Source organism: Aspergillus ibericus (genome assembly GCF_003184845.1).
Source record: "Aspergillus ibericus CBS 121593 unplaced genomic scaffold BO80scaffold_4, whole genome shotgun sequence".
Lineage (NCBI taxonomy): Eukaryota > Fungi > Ascomycota > Eurotiomycetes > Eurotiales > Aspergillaceae > Aspergillus > Aspergillus ibericus.
In genome coordinates this window covers 358,506-383,753 of record NW_020292102.1, presented here as the reverse complement: position 1 = coordinate 383,753, position 25,248 = coordinate 358,506, and the positions used below count along the sequence as shown (strand labels likewise).

Genomic DNA, 25,248 nt, shown 5'->3' with positions numbered 1-25,248 from the left:
GCAGGCAGCACAAGGCAAACCACCTCGTACCGTACCTGACACCTGCTCTTGTCCGGTTTTCGGCCGCTTCCGTCGTCCTTAATCCCGGAAATTCCCGAGGGGTTACACTCTCTTGCTTCATCGTCAAGGTCACATCCGGTGAGCCCAAAGCGGACAAGCCTGAATAGGAAGGATCGGAATAAAACGGATGCCGGAAACATTGGCATCTCCGCTCGGTCATGTGATGCCCGTTGCATCCCAGCGGATTCATGCAGTCTGCGAGAGGCTGACGAGGAGATTGAGGTGGGAAGCACAAAGGGGGAAATCGGAGGGTAACACGGCAGCTCGTTGCGCGATTCGCGCCTGTCCGGCTGTAATTAGCGATCATTCCATACCTTCTGAGTCATTCCATCCCTCTCGACTTCAAGCCTTCTATCTAGTTCGGGGAGGTGAGGTCCAATAATTAGCGAGGCGCCATAGCCCGCCTAGTGCTGCTGTTTGGCCAAAGGGGCAAAGGAACCTAGAAGATGCTCGAACACGTTCGGACTTCGCAGATCGGCCGAGAGTACGGAGTATCGATCGTTCATATGCAAAGCAAAGGCGACGGGATGAGACCGTGGCCGTCGCCTTAAGCAAGTAAATAGAAGCCTGAAGCCCGCGACCCAACTCTCCAATCGGGCCACACTCGCGCTCAAACGAACTGTCGAAATCCTCGTCCCAAACGTCCCGGAGCAACGGCATTGATGATTATTAAGATTAAAGACTTGGGGGGTTGCCCGTGGCATGGTGGGATCCATTGATCTGTCAACCAGTGGGAGGTGAACACAACACCGTCCAGGCAACCCGGGGAGGGAGATTGGAAATCCATTGATTTATGTATTACCATTGTCATAAGATTATTTTGAATAAGCTCTTATCGGGCCAGAATTCCGACTGCCAGCATCAGCATCCTGTGATTCCGAGGGTGGTGGATAGATACTACTCCGTACAAAGTACAGAATCCAGAGGGAAGGAGGAACGGCCGTAATTCTGGGTAGATCCCGGCCTGTATGCGTCCATACCGCTCGTATTTCCGGGGTGGTGTTGGTGGCCTTGGTGCACGCCCATTGGTCGGGGCCAATCAACGGCTACCGACCGTGACGGTCCTTCTCCGTCCGGCCAGTCCTGCCCGGAGTGACATCCATGGGAATCATCCATTTCCACGGGGAGGGTGGGTTTTCCCCAGAAAATGAGCCCTGAGCCCTCTCAATTACGTTCAGTGGAAGGTTTCTGAAACTACGGATGGAACGTCTAGATGGTTGGCTAGATGGGCGGCGTCGAGTAAGAATGTCGCTATTTGAAGGGAGTGGCAGATAAGCGGTTTGATGACCTCAAGAAATGAGCTGGAGAAACTCCAACGGGCCTAGTCCACAGGCATGCTTGGAACGCAAGGTGCGTCGCGGGAGCCCCGAAATCGGCGGGGCAGGCTGGGACTAGGCAGCTGCTATCCGGTAAAGTCACGGGTGGGTGTAATAGAGACAAGAGTCAGCCCAGAGGAAACGTGGCTCGGAGAGGGGTTGGGAATTCTCAGGAGGGGGGAAGAGGGAGGAGGGAGGGAGGAGGGATTCCGGGACGGAAAGGGAAAGGCGTCCAGCTTGGCCGTTGTCGGATGCTCGTTCGCCTGGGCGGACAGCAGCCTGCAGGCTGAGCTGAGTGAGTGGTGCCGCTCCGTGCCAGTAACTTACCCACTTTCGACCTTCCCATAAATACATATACCGGCCCCGACCACGTATACGCTTGTAACGGCTCAACTTACCAACTTACCACCGATCGCCCGACAACCTGCAACTGAGCGTGGGGTATGCGAATTTTAGTTTGGAGTGTCTCATGGTACTGGTAGGGTGGAAGGGAAGCGTGTACTTTGTTAGGGCCCTCGGTCCTGCGACAACAGACGAGGTCATCTATTGCCCTGTGCTCGGCTTAGCGCCTGGACCAAAAGTCCTTCGGTTGCAGGCCTCTTGCGAATTGCAGGCCGCGTGTGCAGATGATTGTTCTGTCCGGCAGAACTCTCATTGTTTCCGATTGATCACCCTCCTCCGTCGACGGTACGAGGAATTAGGGCAGTAGTACTTCGTACGGAGTACTTATTATTTATTACTTAGGTACAGATTATGCACGATGCACCCGACTACCTACCGAACCTACCTACTCGGAAAGAGCCAATCGTCTGCATATTGCACTCTCCGACTCTTCTGCTTATTCCTGTGGCGATGGTTTACCGCACAAGGTATACACCTCCAGTCAGTCACTCGCGGGCCGTGGACATATTGGGGATACACTGACACACACCGAAGAAGCCACCCACTCGACAATTACTATGACTACTCTGCAACTACTATGACTACAAGAAACCACCTTCCAGGATGATCCTGCTTTTCTCTTATACATAGAAATAATCGGCCTGGCAACCCAGGCTCCTTACCGTTCCGATGTAACTCGCAGTGCCTGCCAAGCAATTTTTGGAGTAAGAATGCGATGGCTTTCCCAGCCGTGGCCTTCCGGATTTGTCCCCTCGCCCGGGTCTCCCAGGCTGCTTGGGGATGACTTACCATGTGCAGGGAATGCCGGGCACTTCAGCACAGGCCGACCAACTGATTGGGACACAATCGGGGATAAGCACTGTATCCCTGCGCTGCCCCACAGGTGCAACGCCCAATCACCCATCCATCTAGTCGAGCCCTGCACTTGCTGAACAGTGGGAGGGAAAAGGAACCTTGACTCGTAGAGGGTCACTTTGAGCTTTGGAGCAACCCCTAATGGGATAATGTATCCCTAGATGGATCAGTTATACAGGAGTACTTGAGGTACTAAATCCTGGCATCCTGGATGCACCAAGGAGGCGAGCATCTCATTGTTCTCTTTGTCGTTCACTATGTTTACCCTTCTATATTGCCCGTATCTACTCGCGGGAGCCACGAATACTCTGCAGGCCCCAATAAAGAATACCAGATGATCGAGCCCCATTATCGTCTTACTACATAAAGTAGTGGGTAGAACCAAAGAAATAATAAGACAAGCCGAATCCACACAGCGATTCGTAACTGCATGGGTACCTTTCCTGCTTTTGGCCAAAGGATGACCTCCTCCAATCTGATGAGACTGGTGTGGAACAGGCCACCCAGGCGTATTCTCCAATAGTTGACAGTGAAGACAGTGGGATGATCATGTTATGGTTGATCCGGCCTCCAAAAGCCATGGATTGACTTTCACTGTAGCCCTTGTTCACCCGATGGGTTGATCTGGATGTGTGCAGTGTGCAGTGTGCAGTGCGCAGGATCTGGGTGCGGCGGGAAAAGTGTGTTTTTGGCCTGTTGCCCACTCCGAGGCAGTGCATTAATATGGAACTATTGCCATGCGGCAGCCTCAGCGGCCAGGCCCCTAATTGGATTACCACTGCATTTGGAGACCATTTTGGTGTTGCCGTATGGAGGAAACGAACGGGACCGCCATTACCGCTCGATACCAGCCAGTGTATCCCAGAGTTCCCACTAGCGCCGTCAGCGGACAACCTTTTCTGTTGCCCTTTTCCTTCTTTTTGGCCCGGGGCCCCACCGGCCTGGATCTTGACGTAGCCAAAACCTAATCTTTCTGCGGAAGGTTGCAAAGCCACCCTCCTGATTGGTGGACGCTGGCTTATCTCCTTCTCTAGAACAAATCCCCGTCTGGAGTGCAGTACACAGTACCACTCATTCACTCACTACTACTCCTCCTAGGTAGATACATGCCTCCCTCGAGCCACTACAGCCACTACCATGATGATTTGGTGGAAATGCTTTCTTTTCTCAGACAAGTCCGACCCCAGAGGCGACCAGCCTACCACCCTCCACCCACGAAGTCGACGTCAGCCACACATACCATTTGCCTTCTGCACCACCATGACAGAAGCAAACAGAACCTACTCTTGTAGATCATCGTATGCACATACCGACATCATCCCCCCCCCTCCCAAATCTCCTGGAACTGCTTGCGGGTATGCAGACTGCAGAGTGCAGAGAGGGTAGCCGACTGATGGAATTGTCGTCCCATTCATTCCCTTACAGCGCTAGAAATCATTGCCATCTGCCAGCCCGCATTAGTTCCCTTTTCCCTGCGCCCGTCACCACTGATTGCTTACCTGCCTGGCTTTAAACTAGCCCTCCGTCCTCACCACTCCAGTCCTACGACTAAGCCAGGAAAGCTACGATTTGCCACGGGAATCCTCGAACATCTCCACCATCGTATTTTTTCGGTTCCATACCATTTGACTCTTGACACTGGGAATAATTGGATCGAGTTGCGGTGGACTCACCCGACCTGGAGCCAGGTGTGCGAGCGTTTGTCCGCCCCGACAATTCCCCCAATTTTACATACTGGTCTGGTACGGAGTATCGGAGTCTCGAGGTGAAATCCCCGGACCGCACCCCCCCGTAGTAGCAGTAGTAACAGTAGGTAGCTCCTCCCGCTCTCCTGCCCTTTTTATTATTCCCTTCCCCCCCCCCCTCCCCTCCCCTCCTGGATCGCTTTTCTCCTTCTCTCTTTCTCCCACTTCCATCTCTCTCGGAGCCAGACGCTGGGCCCTCACTAGAAGTTCCTTGGATTGTCCCTTCCTTTCTGCCCGCGCTCCTGCCTCCTGGTCTCTGTGACGACCATAGTACTTATCCATACAAACGAACTGCCCCCCTCCCCCTCCCCCCCATCCCCCGCCCCGACTTGTTCCGCGGCGGCCCTTCCGAATAGCAGCCACCAATCCCCCCCAGTTTTGCCATTCCATTCTCTGTCGGCCATCGGCGGAAGAATGGGTCTGAACTTGGAGGAAATATATGGCAAATCTATAGTGGACGAGCAGAAGCCGCAAGAGTATTCGGAATTCCAGCCAAAGAAAGGATATGGCTGGGCCAACACTTTGCCCGAGAGGCAAGGTCTCTATGACCCCGAATACGAAAAGGATGCGTGTGGTGTAGGCTTTGCGGCGTAAGTCCCCAGCGAAGCTATTCAATGGTTCCCCTCTGGCACTCATGGAAGAAAGCGCTAACAGCAGCGTGATTGATGTTTAGCCACATCAAGGGCAAGCCTAGCCACAAGATTGTCAGTGATGGTACGTATCTACACTCGTCTGCGATTGCTGGAAGCTTGGTAACTGAACTCCCATTCTTCCTGCAGCTCGCAATTTGCTATGCAACATGACGCATCGTGGAGCCGTTGGCTCCGATGCGCGCGATGGCGATGGTGCCGGTGTGATGACCAGTATCCCCCACAAGTTTTTCATAAAGAACTTTGCCCGTGAAGTTGGAGTTGATCTTCCTCCTCTCGGCCAGTACGCTGTCGGCAACCTGTTTTTCAAGCCCGACGAAGACTCTGTGAAGGCATCTGTAAAGAACTTTGAGGAGATTGCCACATCCTTGGGACTTCGAGTGCTGGGTTGGCGTGAGGTTCCGCGCGACTCGACCATTCTGGGCCCTGCTGCTCTTTCCCGGGAGCCTACCATCCTGCAGCCTTTTGTGGTCTTGAGATCGGCCTATGGTGAAGGGAACAAGCCAGAGATTACCGATCCGGAGGCTTTCGATGATAAAACATTCGAACGTCAACTATATGTTCTGCGAAAGCGGGCTACCCACGTCATTGGTCTTGCGAACTGGTTCTATCTCTGCTCGCTGAGCAACCGGAACATCGTTTACAAGGGTCAATTGGCCCCCGTCCAGGTGTACCAGTACTACCATGACTTGGTAAACGTTGATTACGAAGGTCACTTTGCCCTCGTCCACTCGCGCTTCTCTACCAACACATTCCCTTCTTGGGACCGTGCGCAGCCTCTGCGTTGGGCTGCCCACAATGGCGAAATCAACACCCTTCGTGGCAACAAAAACTGGATGCGTGCGAGAGAAGGTGTGCTGAAGTCGGACATCTTCGGAGAGGAGCTCGATTCACTGTACCCGATTGTTGAGGACGGCGGCTCCGATTCGGCCGCTTTTGATAACGTTCTTGAACTGTTGATGATCAACGGAGTGTTGTCTTTGCCCGAGGCGGTCATGCTTATGATCCCTGAAGCGTGGCAAGACAATCCGGCCATGGATCCCTCCAAGGCTGCTTTCTACGAATGGGCTGCTTGCCAGATGGAACCGTGGGATGGCCCCGCTCTCTTCACGTTCTCCGACGGTCGCTACTGTGGTGCAAACCTCGACCGTAATGGATTGCGTCCTTGCAGATTTTATGTGACGGATGACGACCGCATCATCTGTGCATCCGAGGTTGGTGCGGTTGACATCGACCCTGAGCGTGTGGTTCAGAAAGGTCGTCTGCAACCCGGAAAGATGCTTCTGGTCGACACAGTCGCTGGACGGATTATCGATGACTCCGAGCTCAAATACACTGTATCCCACAGACATGACTTTGCTTCGTGGCTGGACAAGGAACTCCTCAAGTTGCCGGCTATCAAGGAGAGACTGGATGAGCAGAGCGTGGACCTGACATACGTCCTGGACGATACGACTGTCCAGAACGATCCTCGTCTGAAGGCTTTCGGTTACTCCTTTGAACAAGTCAGTCTACTCCTTGGCCCGATGGCTGCCGACTCCAAGGAGGCTCTTGGCTCCATGGGCAATGACGCTCCATTGGCGTGCATCGCCAAGCAGCCTCGGCTTCTCTACGAATATTTCCGCCAACTTTTCGCTCAAGTCACGAACCCCCCCATTGACCCTATTCGTGAGGCTGTGGTCATGTCGCTGGAGTGCTATGTTGGCCCTCAGGGCAATCTCTTGGAGATGGAGCAGTCTCAGTGCCACCGCTTGTTGCTTCCTTCTCCCATTCTCAGCATTCCCGAGTTCAATGCACTGAAGAACATCCCTCAGGTCCACAAGGAGTGGACTGTGAAGACCATTGATATCACCTTCGAGAAGAAGAAGGGAGTTCCAGGATACCTTGAGGCCCTCGATGCCATCTGCGATGCCACCACTGAAGCCATCCAGAACGGTGACAAGATTCTCGTGCTCTCGGACCGCGCCACTGGGGAGGACAGGGTTCCCGTGTCTGCGCTTTTGGCAACGGGTCTTGTTCACCACCACCTGGTCCGCAACAAGTGGAGATCACTTGCCGCCGTAGTTGTGGAGACTGCTGAGGCTCGTGAGGTTCACCACATGTGTGTCCTGGTCGGTTATGGTGCTGATGCCATTAACCCCTACCTCGCCATGGAATGTATCTTGAAAATGAACCGGGAAAAGTTGATCCGCAAGCAGCTTCCTGACGAGAAGGTCATCGAGAACTACAAGGCCTCCTGTGATGGCGGTATCCTGAAGGTCATGAGCAAGATGGGTATCTCCACCCTGCAGTCATACAAGGGTGCTCAGATTTTCGAGGCTCTTGGTATTGACGACAGTGTCATTGACCGTTGCTTTTCTGGAACTGCAAGCCGTATTCGTGGCCTGACATTTGAACTGATTGCTCAGGATGCCTTCGCTTTCCACGACCGTGGATATCCTTCTCGCGGGATCGTCGATATCCCCGGCCTTCCCGAGTCTGGTGAATACCACTGGCGTGATGGTGGTGAAGAGCACATCAACGACCCAGTCAGCATTGCGAACATGCAGGATGCCGTGCGTACAAAGAACGACAAGTCTTATGAAGCGTATGCCAAGGCTGCTCATGAGCAGATCAAGAACTGTACCCTCCGTGGTATGCTCGACTTCGATTTCGAGCAGCGCACACCAATCCCTATCGACCAGGTTGAACCTTGGACTGAAATTGTCCGTCGATTTGTTACGGGTGCCATGTCGTACGGTTCTATCTCCATGGAGTCTCACTCCACCCTCGCGATTGCCATGAACCGCCTCGGCGGAAAGTCGAACACCGGTGAAGGTGGTGAAGACCCGGAGCGGAGCAATAGGCTCGAGAACGGCGATACCATGCGGTCTGCCATTAAGCAGATTGCGTCCGGCCGATTCGGTGTGACTTCTCACTATCTTGCCGATGCCGATGAGTTGCAGATCAAGATGGCCCAGGGAGCTAAGCCCGGAGAAGGTGGTGAGCTTCCTGGCCACAAGGTTGTTGGCCCTATTGCGCGCACCCGTTACTCTACTCCCGGTGTCGGTCTGATCTCGCCACCTCCCCACCACGATATCTACTCCATCGAGGATTTGAAACAGCTCATCTACGATCTCAAATGCTCCAACCCTCGTGCCCGTGTCTCTGTCAAATTGGTGTCGGAGGTCGGTGTTGGTATCGTTGCGTCTGGTGTCGCTAAGGCTAAGGCCGATCATATTTTGATTTCGGGTCACGACGGTGGCACTGGTGCCTCTCGCTGGACTGGTATCAAGTATGCTGGTCTTCCTTGGGAACTGGGTCTGGCGGAGACCCACCAGACCCTCGTCCTCAACGATCTGCGTGGACGTGTCGTTGTGCAGACTGATGGTCAAATCCGTACGGGCCGTGACCTTGCTGTCGCTTGTCTGCTCGGAGCCGAAGAATTCGGATTTGCTACAACTCCTCTGATTGCCATGGGTTGTATCATGATGCGCAAGGTAAATTCATTCTGTTAATAGCCCAAGATAAATATGCTAATTTACATGTCTAGTGCCACCTCAACACCTGCCCTGTCGGTATCGCAACCCAGGACCCGGCGCTCCGGGCCAAGTTCCAGGGTACACCCGAGCACGTGATCAACTTCTTCTACTATGTCGCCAACGAGATGCGTGCCATCATGGCCAAGTTGGGTGTTCGCACGGTGAATGAGATGGTGGGACGCGCCGAGCTTCTCAAGGTCCGCGAAGACATTCGGAATGCCAAGCAGGAGAAGATTGACTTGTCCCTCATCCTTACGCCTGCCCACTCTCTGCGCCCTGGCGTTGCTACATACAACGTCCGCAAGCAGGACCACCGTCTCCACACCCGTCTCGACAACAAGCTGATCGCCGAGTCGGAGTTGGCATTGGAGAAGGGTCTGCCTTGCAGGATCGAATGTGATATTGTTAACACCGACCGTGGATTGGGCGCTACCTTGTCTTACCAGGTCAGTCGCCGTTATGGCGGCGAAGGTCTTCCCCAGGACACCATCCACGCCAACATCAAGGGCTCTGCTGGTCAGTCATTCGGTGCCTACCTGGCTCCTGGTATCACCCTCGAGCTGGAGGGCGATGCCAATGACTACATTGGTAAGGGTCTTTCGGGAGGTCGTCTTATCATCTACCCCCCTCGCGGTGCTGCATTCAAGGCCGAGGAGAACGTCATTGTTGGTAACACCTGTCTTTATGGTGCCACTCGCGGTACTTGCTTCTTCCGTGGTATGGCTGCCGAGCGTTTCGCTGTTCGTAACTCTGGCGCTACTGCTGTCGTGGAGGGTGTCGGTGATCACGGTTGTGAGTACATGACTGGTGGCCGCGTCCTCGTCCTCGGCTCAACTGGCCGTAACTTCGCCGCTGGTATGTCTGGTGGTATCGCCTACATCTTGGATATGAACCAGGACTTCCATTCCAAGGTCAACATGGAGATGGTCGAGGTGTCCGGCCTGGAAGACCCCGCTGAGATTGCTTTCGTTCGTGGCTTGATTGAGGACCACCACCACTACACTGGCTCAGAGCTCGCCGCCCGTATCTTGCTCGACTTCACCCGTGCCCTTCCTCACTTTGTCAAGGTGCTGCCCACGGACTACAAGCGGATCCTGGCGGAGGAAGCTGCCAAGGCCGAGGCCGCTAAGAAGGCCGAGTTCTCTCTTCCCCAGCTCCCCAGCACTCCAGTTCCTGCGGAGAAGCCCAAGGCCCCTGAAGGAGATGCCAAGAAGGCAGAAATGCTGGATATTGAGGACAGCATTAGTGACTCGAAGACCGAGAAGAAGCGCTCGGCTCTCATCCTGGACAAGACGAGAGGGTTCATGAAGTACAGCCGACGGAAGGAGAAGTACCGCAACCCGGCCACTCGTACTCGTGACTGGGCGGAGCTTTCCAACCGCCTCAGTGAGGACGAACTCAAGTACCAGTCCGCTCGCTGCATGGACTGTGGTGTTCCTTTCTGCCAGTCCGACACCGGTTGCCCGATCTCTAACATCATTCCCAAGTGGAATGAGCTGGTGTTCCAGAACCAGTGGCAAGATGCCCTCAACCGTCTTCTCATGACCAACAACTTCCCCGAGTTCACTGGCCGTGTTTGCCCTGCTCCTTGCGAGGGTGCTTGTGTTCTGGGAATCAATGAAGATCCTGTTGGTATCAAGTCTATCGAGTGTGCCATCATTGACCGTGGTTTCGAAATGGGCTGGATGGTCCCTCGTCCCCCCAACACCCGCACTGGCAGGACTGTTGCCATTATCGGTTCGGGTCCCGCAGGTCTCGCTGCTGCCGATCAACTCAACCGTGCTGGACACACTGTCACTGTCTATGAGCGTGCCGACCGCATTGGTGGTTTGCTTATGTATGGTATTCCCAACATGAAGCTGGACAAGAAGGTTGTGCAGCGCCGTGTCGATCTGATGGCTGCTGAGGGAGTCCAGTTCGCACCTGGCACCCCCGTCGGCCCTGACCACGAGGTTACCTTGGAATCTCTGCGCCAGACTAACGACGCTGTTATCATTGCCACCGGTGCCACCGTGGCTCGTGACCTGAAGGTTCCTGGCCGTGAGCTGGACGGTGTTCACTTCGCCATGCAATTCTTGCACCGCAACACCAAGTCGCTCCTCGACTCCAACCTTGCCGACGGCGCCTACATCTCCGCCAAGGACAAGCACGTTGTGGTCATTGGTGGTGGTGATACTGGAAATGACTGCATTGGTACCTCTGTTCGCCACGGTGCCAAGTCTGTCACCAACTTCGAGTTGCTGCCTCAGCCCCCGCCGGAGCGCGCCCGCGACAACCCGTGGCCCCAGTGGCCCCGGATCTACCGTGTCGACTACGGTCACTCGGAGGTCAAGACGCACATGGGCAAGGACCCTCGTGAGTACTGTGTCATGTCCAAGGAGTTCGTTGACGACGGCAATGGCCGCGTCAAGGGTATCAACACTGTTCGCGTTGAGTGGACCAAGAGCGCTTCCGGTGGTTGGGACATGAAGACCGTTGAGGGCAGTGAGCAGTTCTTCCCCGCGGACCTTGTTCTCCTCTCCATGGGCTTCCTTGGTCCTGAGGACCGTGTCCTGGGCGAGGGCATTGAGCGTGACGCTCGTAAGAACGTCAAGACGCCTCCTGGCCAGTACTCTACCAATGTGTCGGGCGTGTACGCTGCTGGTGACTGCCGCCGTGGCCAGTCCCTCATTGTCTGGGGTATCAACGAAGGTCGCCAGTGTGCTCGTGAGGTGGATACTTTCCTTATGGGCATTAGCTCCCAGCTCCCCGTCACTGGTGGCATTGTGCGCCGGCCCGCTATCGATACTGTTCCCCAGGCTGCTCAGCAGACGGTTTCCGCCTAAATCCCCCTGGGACCCGAGCCGCCACGCTGGACCGGTTCCGGCGATGAGGTTCCTGTCAGGGTAGCAACGAATCTATGAATTGCAATGTCGAGAAGAGAAAAGTTTGTGACTTGGGGGTAACTATTGGGTGGCTTCTTTCCATCAAGGCACTTACCTATAGGCGAAGCCGGAATTCTACTAGTCACTGGATCGATGCTTTGGGTGGGGTTTTGAAGAGGGTTATGCTTTGCGGGGAGGAAATCTTTACATTTAGGGTTTCTCTTCTGGAGGATGATATGCGACTGGTTGCAGCGTTCTGTTCCTTTCCCAAAAGATGTGCGAGGAGTCGGAGCGAGTGCCATTTGAGCCCATCTCAATTCGATGTACATATTGTCTTGTTTCCTATCGATATCAAAGGCTTTGATTTCTCACCGGCTTTCTTTGAGTATCATCCGTATGAAATTATACCGCCTGGTTGTCCACGGATCCCACCTGTTGCGAAGGGGCATTGACCGCCGAGGATATCAGACCTGCCATGCCAGTGCCTCCGAGCCGATGTGGTCTCCGTGACGCATGCCTGTTGCGTGTCTTGATTGTAGCCTCCTGTACTGTGACTGTGATGTCGATAATGGCTCTGGGATCTGCTCAGCAGAACCTCGCTTGGCCCCGGCTTCTCAATCCCGTCCGGGCCCGGGTCCAGGTCCGCATGCAACGCTTCGCAGGGACCCCTGCCCGAGATCCCCCGCCGTCCCTTTTCTGTTTTTCGCCGTATTCTTCCCCACACGACCCTCAATAACGGGCCCCCTCCTAGCCGCCACATAGGGCCCGGTCCCGGTCCCGGCCCCAGCCCCGACCCCGGCCCCCGACCCCAGGGTCTGACGAGCGGCTCTGGCCTGCACCCCAGCGACACTCCACAGATACCACTCCTCGACCTTCATGACCTGATTCAGGTATTCGGGGGGCGCGATGAGTTCCAGGGCGCCGTAGGCGATGTTTCGTTGTAGTTCGGCGGTGCGGGCTGCGTGCCAGAGGTTGCGGTAGAAGGTTTCGTGGTCTGTTTGGGTGGATGGTTTGCGGATTGGGTGGGGGGTGGTGGGGGGGTTTGGGGGTTGATGTGTATGTTGGTTTTGTAGCTGGTTGGTGTTGGTGTTGGTGTGCCAGGTGGGTGGTGCTGGGGTTTGCATTGGGGGTTGAGTTGGAGGTGGAGGTGGAGGTGGAGGTGGGAAGACAGCTTGAGACTGGGACTGAGACTGGAGTGGGAGCTGAGACGGAAGTTGCGGCTGAGGCTGAGGCTGATGGTTGTAATTGTAACTGTAATTGTAATCCTGGTTGTAGCCAGGATTGTACCCATATCCATATCCATACCCATACCCGTGATTGTAATAATGCTGCTGATACTCCACCGGACCTTGCCCGTGCTCGTGCCCGTGCCCGTGCCCTGAATACGGCGTTAGGGCTGGAGTGGCATACGCATAAGCAGATTCCGGGACCATCTCGGTCCAGGACGCTTCTTCTTCTTCTTCGGCTGCGGAATAGTACGCTGCCTGGTCGTCGTCCTCGTATTCCCCATCGGGGTCATCTTCATGGTGATGGTGGTGGTGGTGGTGGTGGTGGTGGTGGTGGTCTTCCTCGTCGGAGATTTCGATCACCGGGCCCCAGGTCACGGTTTTTTTGGGCTTGGTTGGGATTGGGACTGGGACTGGGACTGGGGGTGGGGATGGGGCGAGCTGGATCTGGAGCTGGGGTTGGGGCTGGGATTGGGGTAGGAGTGGTCCGGTGGGAGAGGTCCGGGGACTGGGGAATCGGATGACGAGAGGGGAAGAGGCAGCTGGGATTGGGGAAGCGGCGGAGACTGGGACCGCGATAGGGACCGGGATGGGAACCGGGACAGGGGTCTGAATCATAGGGTTGGACGGAGAAGGGGATGAGGATGGGGAAAAGGGCGAGATGTCGGGCAGGTCTATGAGATGGTCTAGATCCATGTTCATGGCGAGTGACACGGTGGAATCAAGCGAGTCGTCGGTGGTAGTGGTGCACGGAGATGTGGAGGCTAGCATATCGACGATGCGAGCAATACAGGGGAGCATTCGTGAGATGCAGGAAGTTGTCGGGGGCGTTGCGCATGGAGATCAGACCAGTGGACAGGCTCATTGGTGGAGAGGAGAATTGTTGGAGGAGAGACGGGCTGGACGACCGGGGTTGAGCACGATCGTCTATATATTAAGGTCGTGCAGAGGGATGATGCTAGGAACTGGTCGGCGACAAAGATCGGTCGGATAAAGAGTCATTGGCATTGTCTGTCGGGGAATGTCGCTTTGTCGAGGGCAAGTTCCTTTGTCTAGGGCTGCGTGCAGGAGTGGGGAGACCTCAGGGACGTAGTACTATACTTATGCTATTATACAGAGTCTCCCTGGGAGACAGGTATCCATCTACATGACATGACAACATGAGGAGGGAGAGATCCCCTCGGAAGGTTCCCCCCCAGCAGAGACAGAGACCAAGGGAAGTGTCTCTAGGTGGATGCGGCTTTCTGGCGCGCTTCTTCGGCTTCCTCCGCCTGCATCTCGAGTTCCAGGGCGGCAAAATCCCCCGAGAAAGCGTTCTGCACCGGCTCCGTCCGCACGTCCCAGACGTCTTCACTGCTAGGGCCAGTCTTGTACTTGATGGCCTTTTTGCGGTTGTGGTCGCGGATGGCCTTCCGGCGCTGCTGGTCCGGTAACGTGCGGGTCTTCATGCACATCCAGAAGTTGTCCCAGTGTTCGCTGCAGGACCGGAGCTCGCCATAGCGGTAGACGTTGACGAACTGGCCACCAAAGGACTGGCAGAAGAATGCATAGTCGAATGCGGAGCGGCAGGACATGGTGTCGTCGTACAGGGAGTCAGGAGCAATGGACGACGGGGGTGCTCGAGGGTCGGTGGAGGAGGATGTGGAGTCGGGCGATGAGGAGTCACCCACGGAGGAGGTCTGCGGGGGTTTCGTGCCATTGATGTCGCTCTCTAGACTGGCGACCAGTTTCTTCCATTCGGCGTCGGCCTGCTCCTCGCGGCTTAAGGTCCGGGGTTGCGGCGGCGGGGATGGCGCGGAGGGTGTGGTCTCCGGGGTGGGTTGTGATGCCGATGGCTTGGAGGCCGGAGGGGCCTGAGGCTCGCTCTCTGTGGGAGCGGAGTTCCACCACCAACCCATAATTGTCAATGTTGAGGATGGAAGAGACGTCGGTCTGTGGATGCTGGGGATGGAATCATGAATTGCGGAATCGGGATCGGCGAGGTAAATTTCACGCCGAACGCGCCGTGACGGTAATGCGGAGCAACCCCGCACCCAGAGGGGTAATCTACCCGTCACAGCGCGTATGGGTCCCAATGGTTCAGACCGACGTCATCGTGGCCGTCAGGAACAACTTCTCCCCTCGCACAAGGAACGTCCCCAGCTTCCTTTACAATGCTGCGAGACCTGCAGAGATGATGCGAGCTTCTGGTCGAGCGGTGGTGCCCCGCGCATCTTTATGTCCTGTACCTTTTACCAGGCGTCCTGCGATCGCTTCCGTGACCAAGGCGATCATCGCCAGCCGGAGTACTTCGTCACATGCCTCCTTCCTCGAGACTGGTCACATTGATGTGAAAGACGACGAGGGTCTTTTATTTGTAAATAGTACGGTTGGAGTCCTTAAAGCAATTCGTCTACTGAGCTAATGTCCCCTTGAAAAACAGATATCTTCCCATCGAAGCTACAATGGCTGTTGCAAGGCCCGCTGAGCGGAACCCGAGCCTACGAGGTGGCATTGCAACGGATTAACCGACCACATCTGGCGGCGTCAGATCCATTGCACATCATTCGTCGGGTGTTTCCACAGAGCCTGAACATCGACATCAGGGAAGTCATCCCGCGCTTCAGAGAAGGCGGCGCGTTTGTGAAGTACACCCGCAAGGACGGGGTCGAGACCACGGACATCGTGACCCTGGTTCAAGACCACCTGGAACAAAATCCGATCAGACCCTGGTTCAACCCGTTCCAGCAGGTCAAGGTTGCCCATGTGCATGGTCGGCCATGGATCGAAGACCTGTATCGCATCCCAAGTCAGCGGTTGCGCGTGGAGTTCCTGCCGGGCTCTGCGGATGGAACCGCGACGGATTTAAGCACGGAGACTTTGTATTCGTTCTTTAGAAGATACGGAAAGTTGAGAGACATCGAGAGGCAGCCATCCGATTCCAAGATCACGCCGCGATATGCGTTTGTGGCATTCTCGCGACCCAAGTACGCAGTCATGGCCAAGAACTGCATGCACGGATTCACCATCCCAGAGGAGGAGGGCGGTGGCAAGTCCGGCACGAGAGTCAAGATCAAGTACGAGCGGAACATCAAGTTGTCGGTCATCAAGGACTGGATCCTGAACCACCCGAGGATCGTGATCCCTGCCATTGCCGCCCTCATCGCGGCCATCACCGTGACAGTGTTCGACCCGATCCGCACCTTTTTCATCGAGATGAAGATCAAGGCAACTCTGCAGACCGAAGAGAACAGTATCCTCAAATGGATCCGGAATCAGGCTAATAAAGCTAATATCATCTATTTCGGGCACCGTAAGACAGATCCCCGCCGCCTCACAGCGATCTGGGAGGATCGCCAGGGAGACATCAAGCAGCTGCAATCCTGGTTGATGGAGAATGCCGAGACGTTCATCGTCATCCACGGGCCTCGTGGCACGGGAAAGCGGGAGCTGGTGCTGGACCGGGCCCTCGAGAATTACAAGTACAAGGTCGTCATCGACTGTAAGCAGATTCAGGACGCCAAGGGCGACACCGCAAAGATTGCACGTGCTGCCAGCCAGGTCGGGTACCGGCCGGTGTTCTCATGGATGAACAGCATAAGCAGCTTCATCGACCTGGCCGCGCAGGGCATGATTGGCACCAAGGCCGGGTTTTCCGAAACCCTGGATGCGCAGCTCAGCAAGATCTGGCAGAATACCGCCACGGCTCTGAAGAGGGTCGCACTGGCCAACCGGAAGAAGGATGACAAGGAGGCGCATCTCTCCGACGAAGAATATCTTGAGGCTCACCCGGAGCAGCGCCCCGTCGTGGTGATTGACAACTTCCTGCATAATGCTTCGGAGAGCAGCGTGGTGTACGACAAGATCACGGAATGGGCCGCAGGCTTGACCAGCGGGAATATCGCTCATGTGGTCTTTCTCACTACCGATGTTTCCTTCTCCAAACCCCTGAGCAAAGCTTTGCCGAATTCCGTGTTCCGGACTATTTCTTTGGGCGACTGCTCCCTTGAAGTGGGGAGAAAGTTTGTGCTCAGCCATCTTGAGTATGAGGCGAAGGATGGGGACAAGCAGGTTCAAAGCATGGAGGAACTGGGAGGCCTAGATAGTCTGGACAGCTGCATTGAGGTGCTGGGAGGCCGAGTGACCGATCTGGAATTCATGGCACGGCGAATCGAAGCCGGCGAAACGCCTCGAGGTACGTTGCATCCATCTTGCATCCGACAATGAGTAGCTGACCCTTGTGACAGCGGCTGTCAATCGCATCATCGAGCAGTCGGCCTCGGAGATCCTGAAGATGTTCGTCTTGAACCCTGACATCGATTCCAAGCAATGGAGCCACGAACAGGCATGGCATCTGATCAAGACGCTGGCTCACTCCAAGGATGGTACCCTGCCATACAACCAAGTCCTGCTCTCCGACCTCTTCAAGGAGAACGGCGAGGCCACCCTTCGCGCTCTGGAGCAGGCCGAGCTGATCTCCATCGGTTCCGTCCACGGCTGTCCGGACGCGGTTAAGCCCGGCAAGCCTGTCTATCGGGCGGTGTTCAAGCGGTTGACGGAGAACAAGACCCTGAGCAGCCGTCTGGACCTAGACATCTTCAAGCAACTGCTGAGCAGTGAGAACAAGAGTATCGGGAAATACGAGCAGGAGCTGCAATTGCTGGGGTCTCTGCCCAAGCAGCCCCGCGAGCTCAGCGCACGGATTCAGTGGCTCTTACACAAGGTGGCCAGCTCGCAGAACAAGGTGAGCCAGTATGAGCAGGAGAGCGCTCTTCTCCAGAAGATCCTGCGCCGGGAGCATTGATTTTAATGTAATTATGTATGTACTATGAACGATGAATGAATGCCTGGAACAGACTTTAGCCGAATGACTGACGGCGGCTGAGCTAAGCCGTCATGGCGGTACCGTTCTGAACTTGACTGAACCACCAACCAACTATCAGCAACGTTCTCCCAGCTTTTCGGGGGTGGCTGCACTGCCCGTTTGTCTCATCCGTCTTAATTCCTTCTCTTTGGTAGATTTGTCTCATTCCATCCCTTGACTGTTCTGATCAACGTGGCCGTGAACCCGACCTCATTTCCCTCTTTTTTGTGCTGCCGCGCCCGGGTCCGGGACGTTCCTGTCATTACGATGGAGCAGTATGCATTTCTAGTGCCAGGGGACCTCCTCCGGCTGGTCCGCGATGGTCTCGCGCGCATCGGATGGCCAGCCTTAGTGGCCATCCTAGTCTCAATCTGCGTCCTCACTCGCCTGATCACTGGATTCCAGAGCCGTCTACGCGGCAGCCCCGAGGCGGGTCATCCCCGCCCCGTGCGGACAGTGCCGTACTGGCTCCCCTGGCTGGGCCATGGCCCGGCCTTTGCTTGGGACCATGTCAGTCTCATCCAGAAATCCAGGTGCGTGCCCCGAATAATGAACGGGGACTGTAATTGCTGACGGGCTCGTAGGGAGTCCATGAAGGAGCCCGTCTTTGGCATCTACATGGGTGGCACCAAACACCACGTCGTCGTGTCCCCATCCATGGTTAACGCGGTGTTCACCGCGCGAGGGACCTCCTCGACGGACTTGATCAACTATGCCTTGGAGAAGATCTTTGGAGACCGGGGGGTGATCCGGAACTTGAACCCTGTAGATCATCATGCGCTCAACCATAATGTCCCCAATCTGCTCATGCGCGAGCCTTTTCTCACGGAAGGCACCAAGACTGCCACCCGCCTGATCGAGCGGGAGATCCCCAACCTGGTGACCAACTGTCGAAGCATCGTGGACCAGACGCTGTGGGAACGGGGAAGCCAGACCGTGGTGATCGACGGAGAAGACTCGCTGTCCTGCGAGGCGAACCTCTTCGCACTCATCCGGAGATTCGTGGGCCACGTCACCACGGCCATTTTCATGGGGGAAGCCCTTCTGGAGGCGTTCCCGACTCTGCTGGAGGACGTCTTCGCGCTGGACAACCAGTTTGTTGCGTTGTCCATGGGGGTCCCTCGGTTGGTCCACCCCGGGGTCTCTGCAGCCCATGCGGCACGGACCCGGCTTCTCGACGCCCTGACCGCGTATCACCGGGCCTTTGTGGCTTGGGATGATGGGATTGACCCTGGACTCACCTTTCGGGATCTGGATGATATCTCGGAGCCCCAGAAGGAGCGGATTCGGAAGTGCAAAGAACTAGGGCTCTCCGCCAGGGCTAGCGCGCCTACACATCTTTCCTTGCTCTGGGCTATGAATGGAAACTCCCCCAATGTTGTTTTCTGGCATCTTCTTCGTCTCTATGCCAGTCCCTCGCTCCTGGAAGAGATTCGGAAGGAGGTAGCTCCCTATGTGACCATATCCCGGGAGGAGACGGGCTTTGCTTTCCAGGAAGCTCCCAAACTGTCCATCAATACCGAAGCGCTGGTCAAGTCCTGCCCATTGTTGAAGGCAAGCTTCTACGAAACCCTACGTTTGGACTCGGCGCCGCTGTCATTCCGGGGTGTCACGTCCGATCTCACCATCACGGAATCCGACGAAGATGCCGCTGCCGCCGGAGTCGCACAGCCTCGCTCATATGCAATCAAGAAGGGCGGTAGTGTTGCGATTCCTCATGCTGTTCTCCATACCGACCCCCGGTATTTCTCGAAGCCTGGCGACTTCGATCCGCTGAGGTTTATTACGACTGACCCCGAAACGGGGGCGAGGAAAGTGAACGTGCACACTATCAAGCCCTTTGGCGGTGGCGTGTCTGGATGCAAGGGCCGCGCCTTTGCAGAGCGGAAGCTCCTCGCGTTCACTGCGGCCATCCTCACCATGTGGGATATCGAACCCGCGCAAGACGGAGGCTTTACGATCCCCGAGCACCGGCCATCGGGAGCCGCTTTCCTGCCCAAGAAGGATATCAGGGTGCGGTTGAGACAGCATGCGTAAACGGTTGGCGATGCATATGGTGCAACCTTGCATATACACGGAGTTTGGTTGCATTCTATGGGTTTTTCGTACATAGATCGTCCCCAGGACCATTGGCCGGGCTGGTCGGTTACCAATGCTCAGCCCAAATGTTGATAGATTCATCTTCCTTGCAAATCCTATACTGCAATTGTAGGTATTTTTGACCCATTAGTATCCCGTCGGCCATAGCCCGAAGCCAATGGGGCGCGAGGCAGATGGGCTTATGATCTAGAGCCTCGGATAAGAATCCGAGCCGGGCCCTACCCCTCGATGTCACCACCATCACGACTATAATCGACATTGCTCTCCCCAGTCATTGCAACAATACCTGCCACCCGAGACTGCACTGAAACACACAATGGAGGACACACCAGCGCCCCCTCCACTTAGCGACTACGACCTATCCACCCCAATCTCATCGACATCCGGCCTACGTCAAGGCCTAGCCTCCTACGGTGATGCCCATTTCTCCTTATTCCTCCGAAAAGTCTTCATCAAGGCCCTGGGCTACTCAGATGATGCCCTTTCTCGTCCCATTATTGGCATCATCAATACCTACTCCGGGTTCAATCCCTGTCATGCGAATGTGCCTCAACTCATCGAGGCCGTGAAACGGGGCGTCCACTTGAATGGGGGTCTGGCGGTCGAGTTCCCGACGATTAGTATTCAGGAGAGCTTCGCCTATCCGACGAGTATGTTTTTGCGGAATTTGATGAGTATGGATACTGAGGAGATGATCCGGGCGCAGCCGTTGGATGCGTGTGTTATGATTGGAGGTTTGTATATGCATTTATCTTGGGGGCAGGTGTTGTAGATGCCTCGGTTGATCCTGGCTAACCTTACCAGGCTGCGACAAGACTGTCCCTGCCCAGTTGATGGGAGGTATCTCGGCCAACAAGCCCATCCTCCCACTTATCACGGGGCCCATGTTGCCAGGGAGCCATCGTGGCCAACGGATCGGGGCTTGTACTGATTGCCGCAACAATTGGGCCGCCTTTCGGGCAAAGGAAATCGATATTGAGGAGATCGCGGCTATCAATGAAGAACTTGCTCCGACGGTGCGTGCCTAGTTCAGTCGTAGATTTGCAAGAGAGGTTGCTGACGGTGATGATCTAGGTTGGAACCTGTGGTGTCATGGGGACCGCCAGTACAATGGCTTGCGTGACCGCTGCCCTAGGTATGATGCCACTCCGAGGTGCCTCTGCGCCGGCGGTCTCGTCTGCGAGGATCAGAGTGGCCGAGGAAACAGGGGGAATTGCTGTAGCGGTGGCACACACGGAACGGCGACCCCAAGACATCTTGTCGAAGGAGTCTTTCCTGAATGCCATCACGGTGCTGCAAGCCATTGGAGGATCCACCAATGCCGTGGTTCATTTGATGGCTATCATCAACAGACATCCTAAGGTTCAAGGCGTGATCACCTTGCAGACCATCGAGGAAGTTGGTCAGAAAACCCCGCTGCTGATCGATTTGAAACCCAGCGGCGATAACTATATGAATGATTTCCACAATGCGGGTGGAATGCTGGCGCTGCTGCATACCCTACGCCCGCTGCTTCACCTCTCCGCCATGACTATTACCGGTCAGACATTAGGCGAGGTATTGGATGCCTCTCCGTTCAGGACGTTTCCGCTCTCACAGCAGATCATCCGACCCCTATCCGACCCTCTCTATCCTGCATCGTCGCTGGTTGTCCTTCGCGGGAACATCGCACCGGATGGTGCCGTCATGAAGGCATCCGCATCCAAAGACCCGAGACTACTCTCCCATAGTGGCCCGGCGGTCGTGTTCGAGAACTCAGCCGACCTTGCAAAGCGCATAGATGACCCAGATCTGGAAGTCACGAAAGATTCAGTCCTGGTACTCAAGGGAATCGGACCCATAGGCAACCCAGGGATGCCCGAAGCAGGTCTGATACCCATACCCCGTAAGCTCGGGTCTGCAGGCGTCAAAGATATGCTGCGACTTTCCGATGGGCGCATGTCAGGGACGGCAGGGGGCACTATCGTCCTCCACATATCGCCAGAGTCAGCCCTGCCCGAGTCTCCTTTGGGGGTGGTTCAAACCGGCGATGTTATCACTTGTGACATCGCGACAAGAAAGCTCCAACTGGAGATCTCCGATGATGAGCTGGAAAGACGCATTGACGCGAGGAAGCAATCGTTGAACAGCGACGCGGAAGCCTCACCGGCCAGAAGGAGGAAGAGGGGGTATCGTGGCTTGTATGAGCGATCGGTGAACCAGGCCCAGGATGGAGCCGATTTTGATTTTCTCACAGCGAGTGGGCCATTGTCGGAGGATCAGAACTGAAACCATAGATGTTGGCTCGGCCAGATAGTAGCAGTGTAGATAGTTAGATGGTAGATAGTAGATACATACATTGATTCGATAGCTTTCATTGAGCCCTGACCGGGTGCCCTAAGCCCTGACTCCCCGCCCGAACAGGTGAAAGTGGATGCCAGGCGCGGGACGCGTTTCCCGAATCGGGAGGCGCGTCGCAGGAGAGAGTCTCGCCGCCGCATCGTCACCACGAGCAACACATGCGATCTTCTGGTCGGGGCGAGACCAATGCGTTGAGAGGTGTCCATATTCCCCATTCAGAAATTCAGGACCTCTATCCTACACTCCAGGCCACCTCACCATGGCTTCCGAAGCTATGCGTCCTAGGGGCCGACCGGCCCGTGAGTACAGACCACTGAGGCTCACTTCCCCGTTCCATGATATGGAGAACTTACGTTGTACATCGTGTAGATACCCCCGGCACTACGGTGCTGGCATATACACCCGACGGGCGCCGTGTCATCACAGGTGGTTCTAACTCGGCCATTCGAATCTACACCGTCGGACAGGATGGCGAGCCGAAGACGATCGATGAAGGTGTTGATGGACACCTTGGAATTGGGGCCACCGTGCGCTCTGCCACTCTGATGACCAGTCTGATTGAGAGGCTGACTGATGCATAGAATGAATCATTTATCATGGGCGCGGAAGACGGCACAGTTTGGCAGTATGAGATCGAGTCCGGTCGGATGGAAAAGCTCCTGGTACGATGCGCGCTACCGGTACGAGATATTGCGGTTTCCAAGGATGGGGAATGGGTCGCGGTGGCAAGCGAGTGAGTTTCTCTATTGAGGGATCATGTGTTTGGGGGATCCCCATAGCTGACGGTGTCTGGGCTAGTGAGCTTACGGTCAAGATCGTGAACATCGAGGACATGACGCAGGTCAAATATCTCCGAGATCAGGCCAAGGGTACGAAACACGTCACGTTTGATCCGAGTGGCCGTTACGTGACCGTGTCGTGTACGGATGGGATGGTCTACATTTATTCGCTACTCTCCGATGAGCCCGAGTTGGTCCGCAAGCTGGATGGGGTGATCCGAAGGCTGGAACCGGAGGATGAGGCGACGTCGCGGATTGTTTGGCATCCGGATGGAACGGCGTTTGCGTCTGCCGAGGCCACTCGGGACATCGCTGTCTTCTCGGTGGGGGAGTGGAAGAAAGAGAAGGTGTTCTCGGGGGGTCATAATGGGGATGTCACAGCGGTCAGCTGGTCGCCTAATGGGGCGCTCCTGGCGACTGCTGGTGCTGATGGACAGGTGCTACTCTGGGAGACGAAAACGCAAAAGGTTCTGGAGCGGTATGACTTTGCCAACGTGATCAACCTCGCCTGGCACCCGACCAACAACTCGCTGTCGTTCACGACCTCGGATGGAGAGTTGTTTATATATGATGGGATTGTGTCGAGAGAACACCAACCGCTGCTTCAGAAGCCGCTTCAGGCGGCGCCGATCTTCTCTGGACCTTTGACCGACATCTCCGACAATGTGAGACGACCGCTGGCGAACCGGCCGAAGGAGTCGATTGAACGGAGGGAAAGAGCGCGCACCCCCGATTCGCTGGATGATATTCTGAATTCTGATGTTGGTATGGAGGACTTCGTCGAGGATGACGATGGAGCGGGTTACGCCGAGGATATCAATGGACGGGGCAAGCGCGCGGGCTCGCATCTAGACGATATCGAGGGCCATGCGGACAAACGGCTGTTGACCTCATTCGCGAAGCCCAAGGTTCACCTTCCTCTTCAGCCGGGCAGTACTCCCTGGAGGGGTAACCGGCGGTATCTCTGTATGTGACCTGGAGCTGCCTGGGTGGTGTTGATGACCAGTGCTGACTGAACTAGGTTTGAACCTGACCGGTTGTGTCTGGACGGTCGACCAGGAAACCCATAATACGGTGACGGTGGAATTCTACGACCGGGAGCTCCATCGGGATTTTCATTTCACTGATCCCTATCTCTATGACCGGGCGTGTCTCAGTAGGTTCCACCGGCGTTGACGGACCAACAGACACACAGGCTGACCATTGCTAGACGAGAACGGAACGCTGTTTTCCAACAACCCAACGGATGGCAGCCCTGCTACGATCTTCTACCGACCCCACGAGACGTGGACCACACGTGCGGACTGGCGGACCCAGCTGCCAAAGGGTGAATTCATTCGAGGTATGTACCCTGCCGACTGACCCGGGGAGTAAATTGCTAATCGGCGTGGCAGCGCTGGCGCTCAGTGATTCCTACATTGTCGCAGTGACGACCAAGGACTATGTCCGTGTATATACGTTATTCGGCACGCCCTTCAAGGTGTACCGACAGAAGAGCCCGGCCGTGACATGCGCCGCTTGGCGCGACTATATTATGACGGTGGGCAATGGCCCGCTGGGAAGCGATGGCCGCACGGCGACGCTACGATACACGGTGGAGAATGTCAAGCGGGATGAGGTCTGTCAGAATGAGGATGTGGTCGCGATCCCGGAGGGCGCAGAGCTGCGGAGCGTCTTCTTCTCTGATGCCGGAGTAAGTGATTTCCACGCATGATGACCAGACCGACCATGCTGACGCTTGTCTTGCAGGACCCCTGCATCTACGACTCCGAGGGCGTGCTCCTCGTGCTGCAGCACTGGCGGACCAACGGTCACGCCCGCTGGGTTCCGCTCCTGGATACCAAGCAGCTCGAGCGTCTTGCGACCGGCCGTAAGGAGGAGACGTACTGGCCAGTCGCCGTGGCTCAGGACAAGTTCCACTGCATCATCCTCAAGGGAGGGGATAAATACCCGTACTTCCCCCGGCCCTTGCTGAGTGAGTTCGACTTCCGCATTCCCATCTCCGATACGCCTGGGAAGGGCACGGACGAGGAAGAGGCAGAAGGTCGGGAGGGTGCACGCTTCGAGGAAGCCTTCGTCCGGGGCAGCATCATGTTGTCGCTCTTCGAGGATCTCTTGTCGTCGACCAACGCCACGACCGGGCAGCGGGCGGAGTTGGCGCGGAAGGAGGTGGAGGTGGACAAGACGCTCCTGCAGCTGCTGGCGGTGGAGTGCCGTGAGGGCGAGGACCGGGGCATGAAGGCACTAGAGCTGGTGCAGATGATGCGCGACCGCAATGGCAAGATGGTGGAGGCGGCCGTGAAGATTGCGGAGCGCTATGGCCGCGGCGTGCTGGAGGATAAGATCCGCGATCTGGCGGAGCGTCGGTACATGGGCGCGGACGACGATGACGAACTGGCATGATGTGGGAGATGTATATGAGGGCGTAATCATAGATACCAATCCATGGCTTTTCTCTTTTCTCTTCTCTCTTCTCTCGTGTCTCGTGTTCGTCGTCTGCCTGAGGCACAAGCATGGAGGCGACGGCCGGGCCGACGTCATGCCCGC

The 25,248-nt window shown here is 55.9% G+C and overlaps 7 protein-coding genes across 7 annotated transcripts; 4 read left to right on the top strand and 3 right to left on the bottom strand.

Moving 5' to 3' along the window:
* Nucleotides 1-301: 301 nt before the first annotated feature.
* BO80DRAFT_421629 (uncharacterized protein) lies at nt 302-901 on the bottom strand. The gene has a single exon (XM_025718649.1). The coding sequence runs from the start codon at nt 718-720 to the stop codon at nt 412-414; it is 309 nt and encodes a 102-aa protein (XP_025579312.1). The 5' UTR covers nt 721-901; the 3' UTR covers nt 302-411.
* A 3,782-nt stretch (nt 902-4,683) lies between these two features.
* BO80DRAFT_461450 (glutamate synthase (NADH)) lies at nt 4,684-11,788 on the top strand. Its single transcript, XM_025722452.1, has 4 exons — nt 4,684-4,968; nt 5,052-5,092; nt 5,158-8,507; nt 8,561-11,788. The coding sequence occupies exons 1-4, from the start codon at nt 4,793-4,795 to the stop codon at nt 11,372-11,374; spliced, it is 6,381 nt and encodes a 2,126-aa protein (XP_025579311.1). The 5' UTR covers nt 4,684-4,792; the 3' UTR covers nt 11,375-11,788.
* A 190-nt stretch (nt 11,789-11,978) lies between these two features.
* BO80DRAFT_461449 (uncharacterized protein) lies at nt 11,979-13,440 on the bottom strand (the record flags this gene model as incomplete). Its single annotated transcript, XM_025722451.1, has 1 exon — nt 11,979-13,440. One exon carries the CDS (start codon nt 13,438-13,440, stop codon nt 12,028-12,030), a length of 1,413 nt encoding a protein of 470 aa, XP_025579310.1. The 3' UTR covers nt 11,979-12,027.
* A 226-nt stretch (nt 13,441-13,666) lies between these two features.
* On the bottom strand, nt 13,667-14,584 carry BO80DRAFT_421627 (EMI1 family protein). Its single transcript, XM_025718648.1, has one exon. It carries the CDS (start codon nt 14,535-14,537, stop codon nt 13,866-13,868), a length of 672 nt encoding a protein of 223 aa, XP_025579309.1. The 5' UTR covers nt 14,538-14,584; the 3' UTR covers nt 13,667-13,865.
* Nucleotides 14,585-14,771: 187 nt separating this feature from the next.
* BO80DRAFT_398334 (cytochrome P450) lies at nt 14,772-19,519 on the top strand (the record flags this gene model as incomplete). Its single annotated transcript, XM_025717425.1, has 5 exons — nt 14,772-15,002; nt 15,062-16,813; nt 16,866-17,362; nt 17,756-18,019; nt 18,071-19,519. The coding sequence occupies exons 1-5, from the start codon at nt 14,813-14,815 to the stop codon at nt 19,517-19,519; spliced, it is 4,152 nt and encodes a 1,383-aa protein (XP_025579308.1). The 5' UTR covers nt 14,772-14,812.
* A 355-nt stretch (nt 19,520-19,874) lies between these two features.
* Nucleotides 19,875-21,853, top strand: ilv3C (putative dihydroxy-acid dehydratase; the record flags this gene model as incomplete). The annotated part of the gene is made up of 3 exons (XM_025716559.1): nt 19,875-20,316; nt 20,387-20,598; nt 20,657-21,853. Exons 1-3 carry the CDS (start codon nt 19,899-19,901, stop codon nt 21,848-21,850), a joined length of 1,824 nt encoding a protein of 607 aa, XP_025579307.1. The 5' UTR covers nt 19,875-19,898.
* A 206-nt stretch (nt 21,854-22,059) lies between these two features.
* On the top strand, nt 22,060-25,145 carry BO80DRAFT_490612 (WD40 repeat domain-containing protein). Its single transcript, XM_025723647.1, has 8 exons — nt 22,060-22,221; nt 22,292-22,449; nt 22,504-22,655; nt 22,721-23,667; nt 23,723-23,857; nt 23,912-24,043; nt 24,096-24,394; nt 24,451-25,145. Exons 1-8 carry the CDS (start codon nt 22,182-22,184, stop codon nt 25,102-25,104), a joined length of 2,517 nt encoding a protein of 838 aa, XP_025579306.1. The 5' UTR covers nt 22,060-22,181; the 3' UTR covers nt 25,105-25,145.
* The last annotated feature ends 103 nt before the right edge of the window (nt 25,146-25,248 follow it).

Coding starts and splice junctions, on each gene's coding strand:
- BO80DRAFT_490612 (XM_025723647.1), top strand. CDS start 22,182: ATGGCTTCCGAAGCTATGCGTCCTAGGGGCCGACCGGCCC. Junction 22,222..22,291: donor TCCTAGGGGCCGACCGGCCC/GTGAGTACAGAC, acceptor TACATCGTGTAG/ATACCCCCGGCACTACGGTG. Junction 24,395..24,450: donor TCTTCTTCTCTGATGCCGGA/GTAAGTGATTTC, acceptor CTTGTCTTGCAG/GACCCCTGCATCTACGACTC.
- BO80DRAFT_461450 (XM_025722452.1), top strand. CDS start 4,793: ATGGGTCTGAACTTGGAGGAAATATATGGCAAATCTATAGTGGACGAG. Junction 4,969..5,051: donor TGTGGTGTAGGCTTTGCGGC/GTAAGTCCCCAG, acceptor ATTGATGTTTAG/CCACATCAAGGGCAAGCCTA. Junction 8,508..8,560: donor GTTGTATCATGATGCGCAAG/GTAAATTCATTC, acceptor TTACATGTCTAG/TGCCACCTCAACACCTGCCC.
- BO80DRAFT_421627 (XM_025718648.1), bottom strand. CDS start 14,537: ATGGGTTGGTGGTGGAACTCCGCTCCCACAGAGAGCGAGCCTCAGGCC.
- BO80DRAFT_421629 (XM_025718649.1), bottom strand. CDS start 720: ATGCCGTTGCTCCGGGACGTTTGGGACGAGGATTTCGACAGTTCGTTT.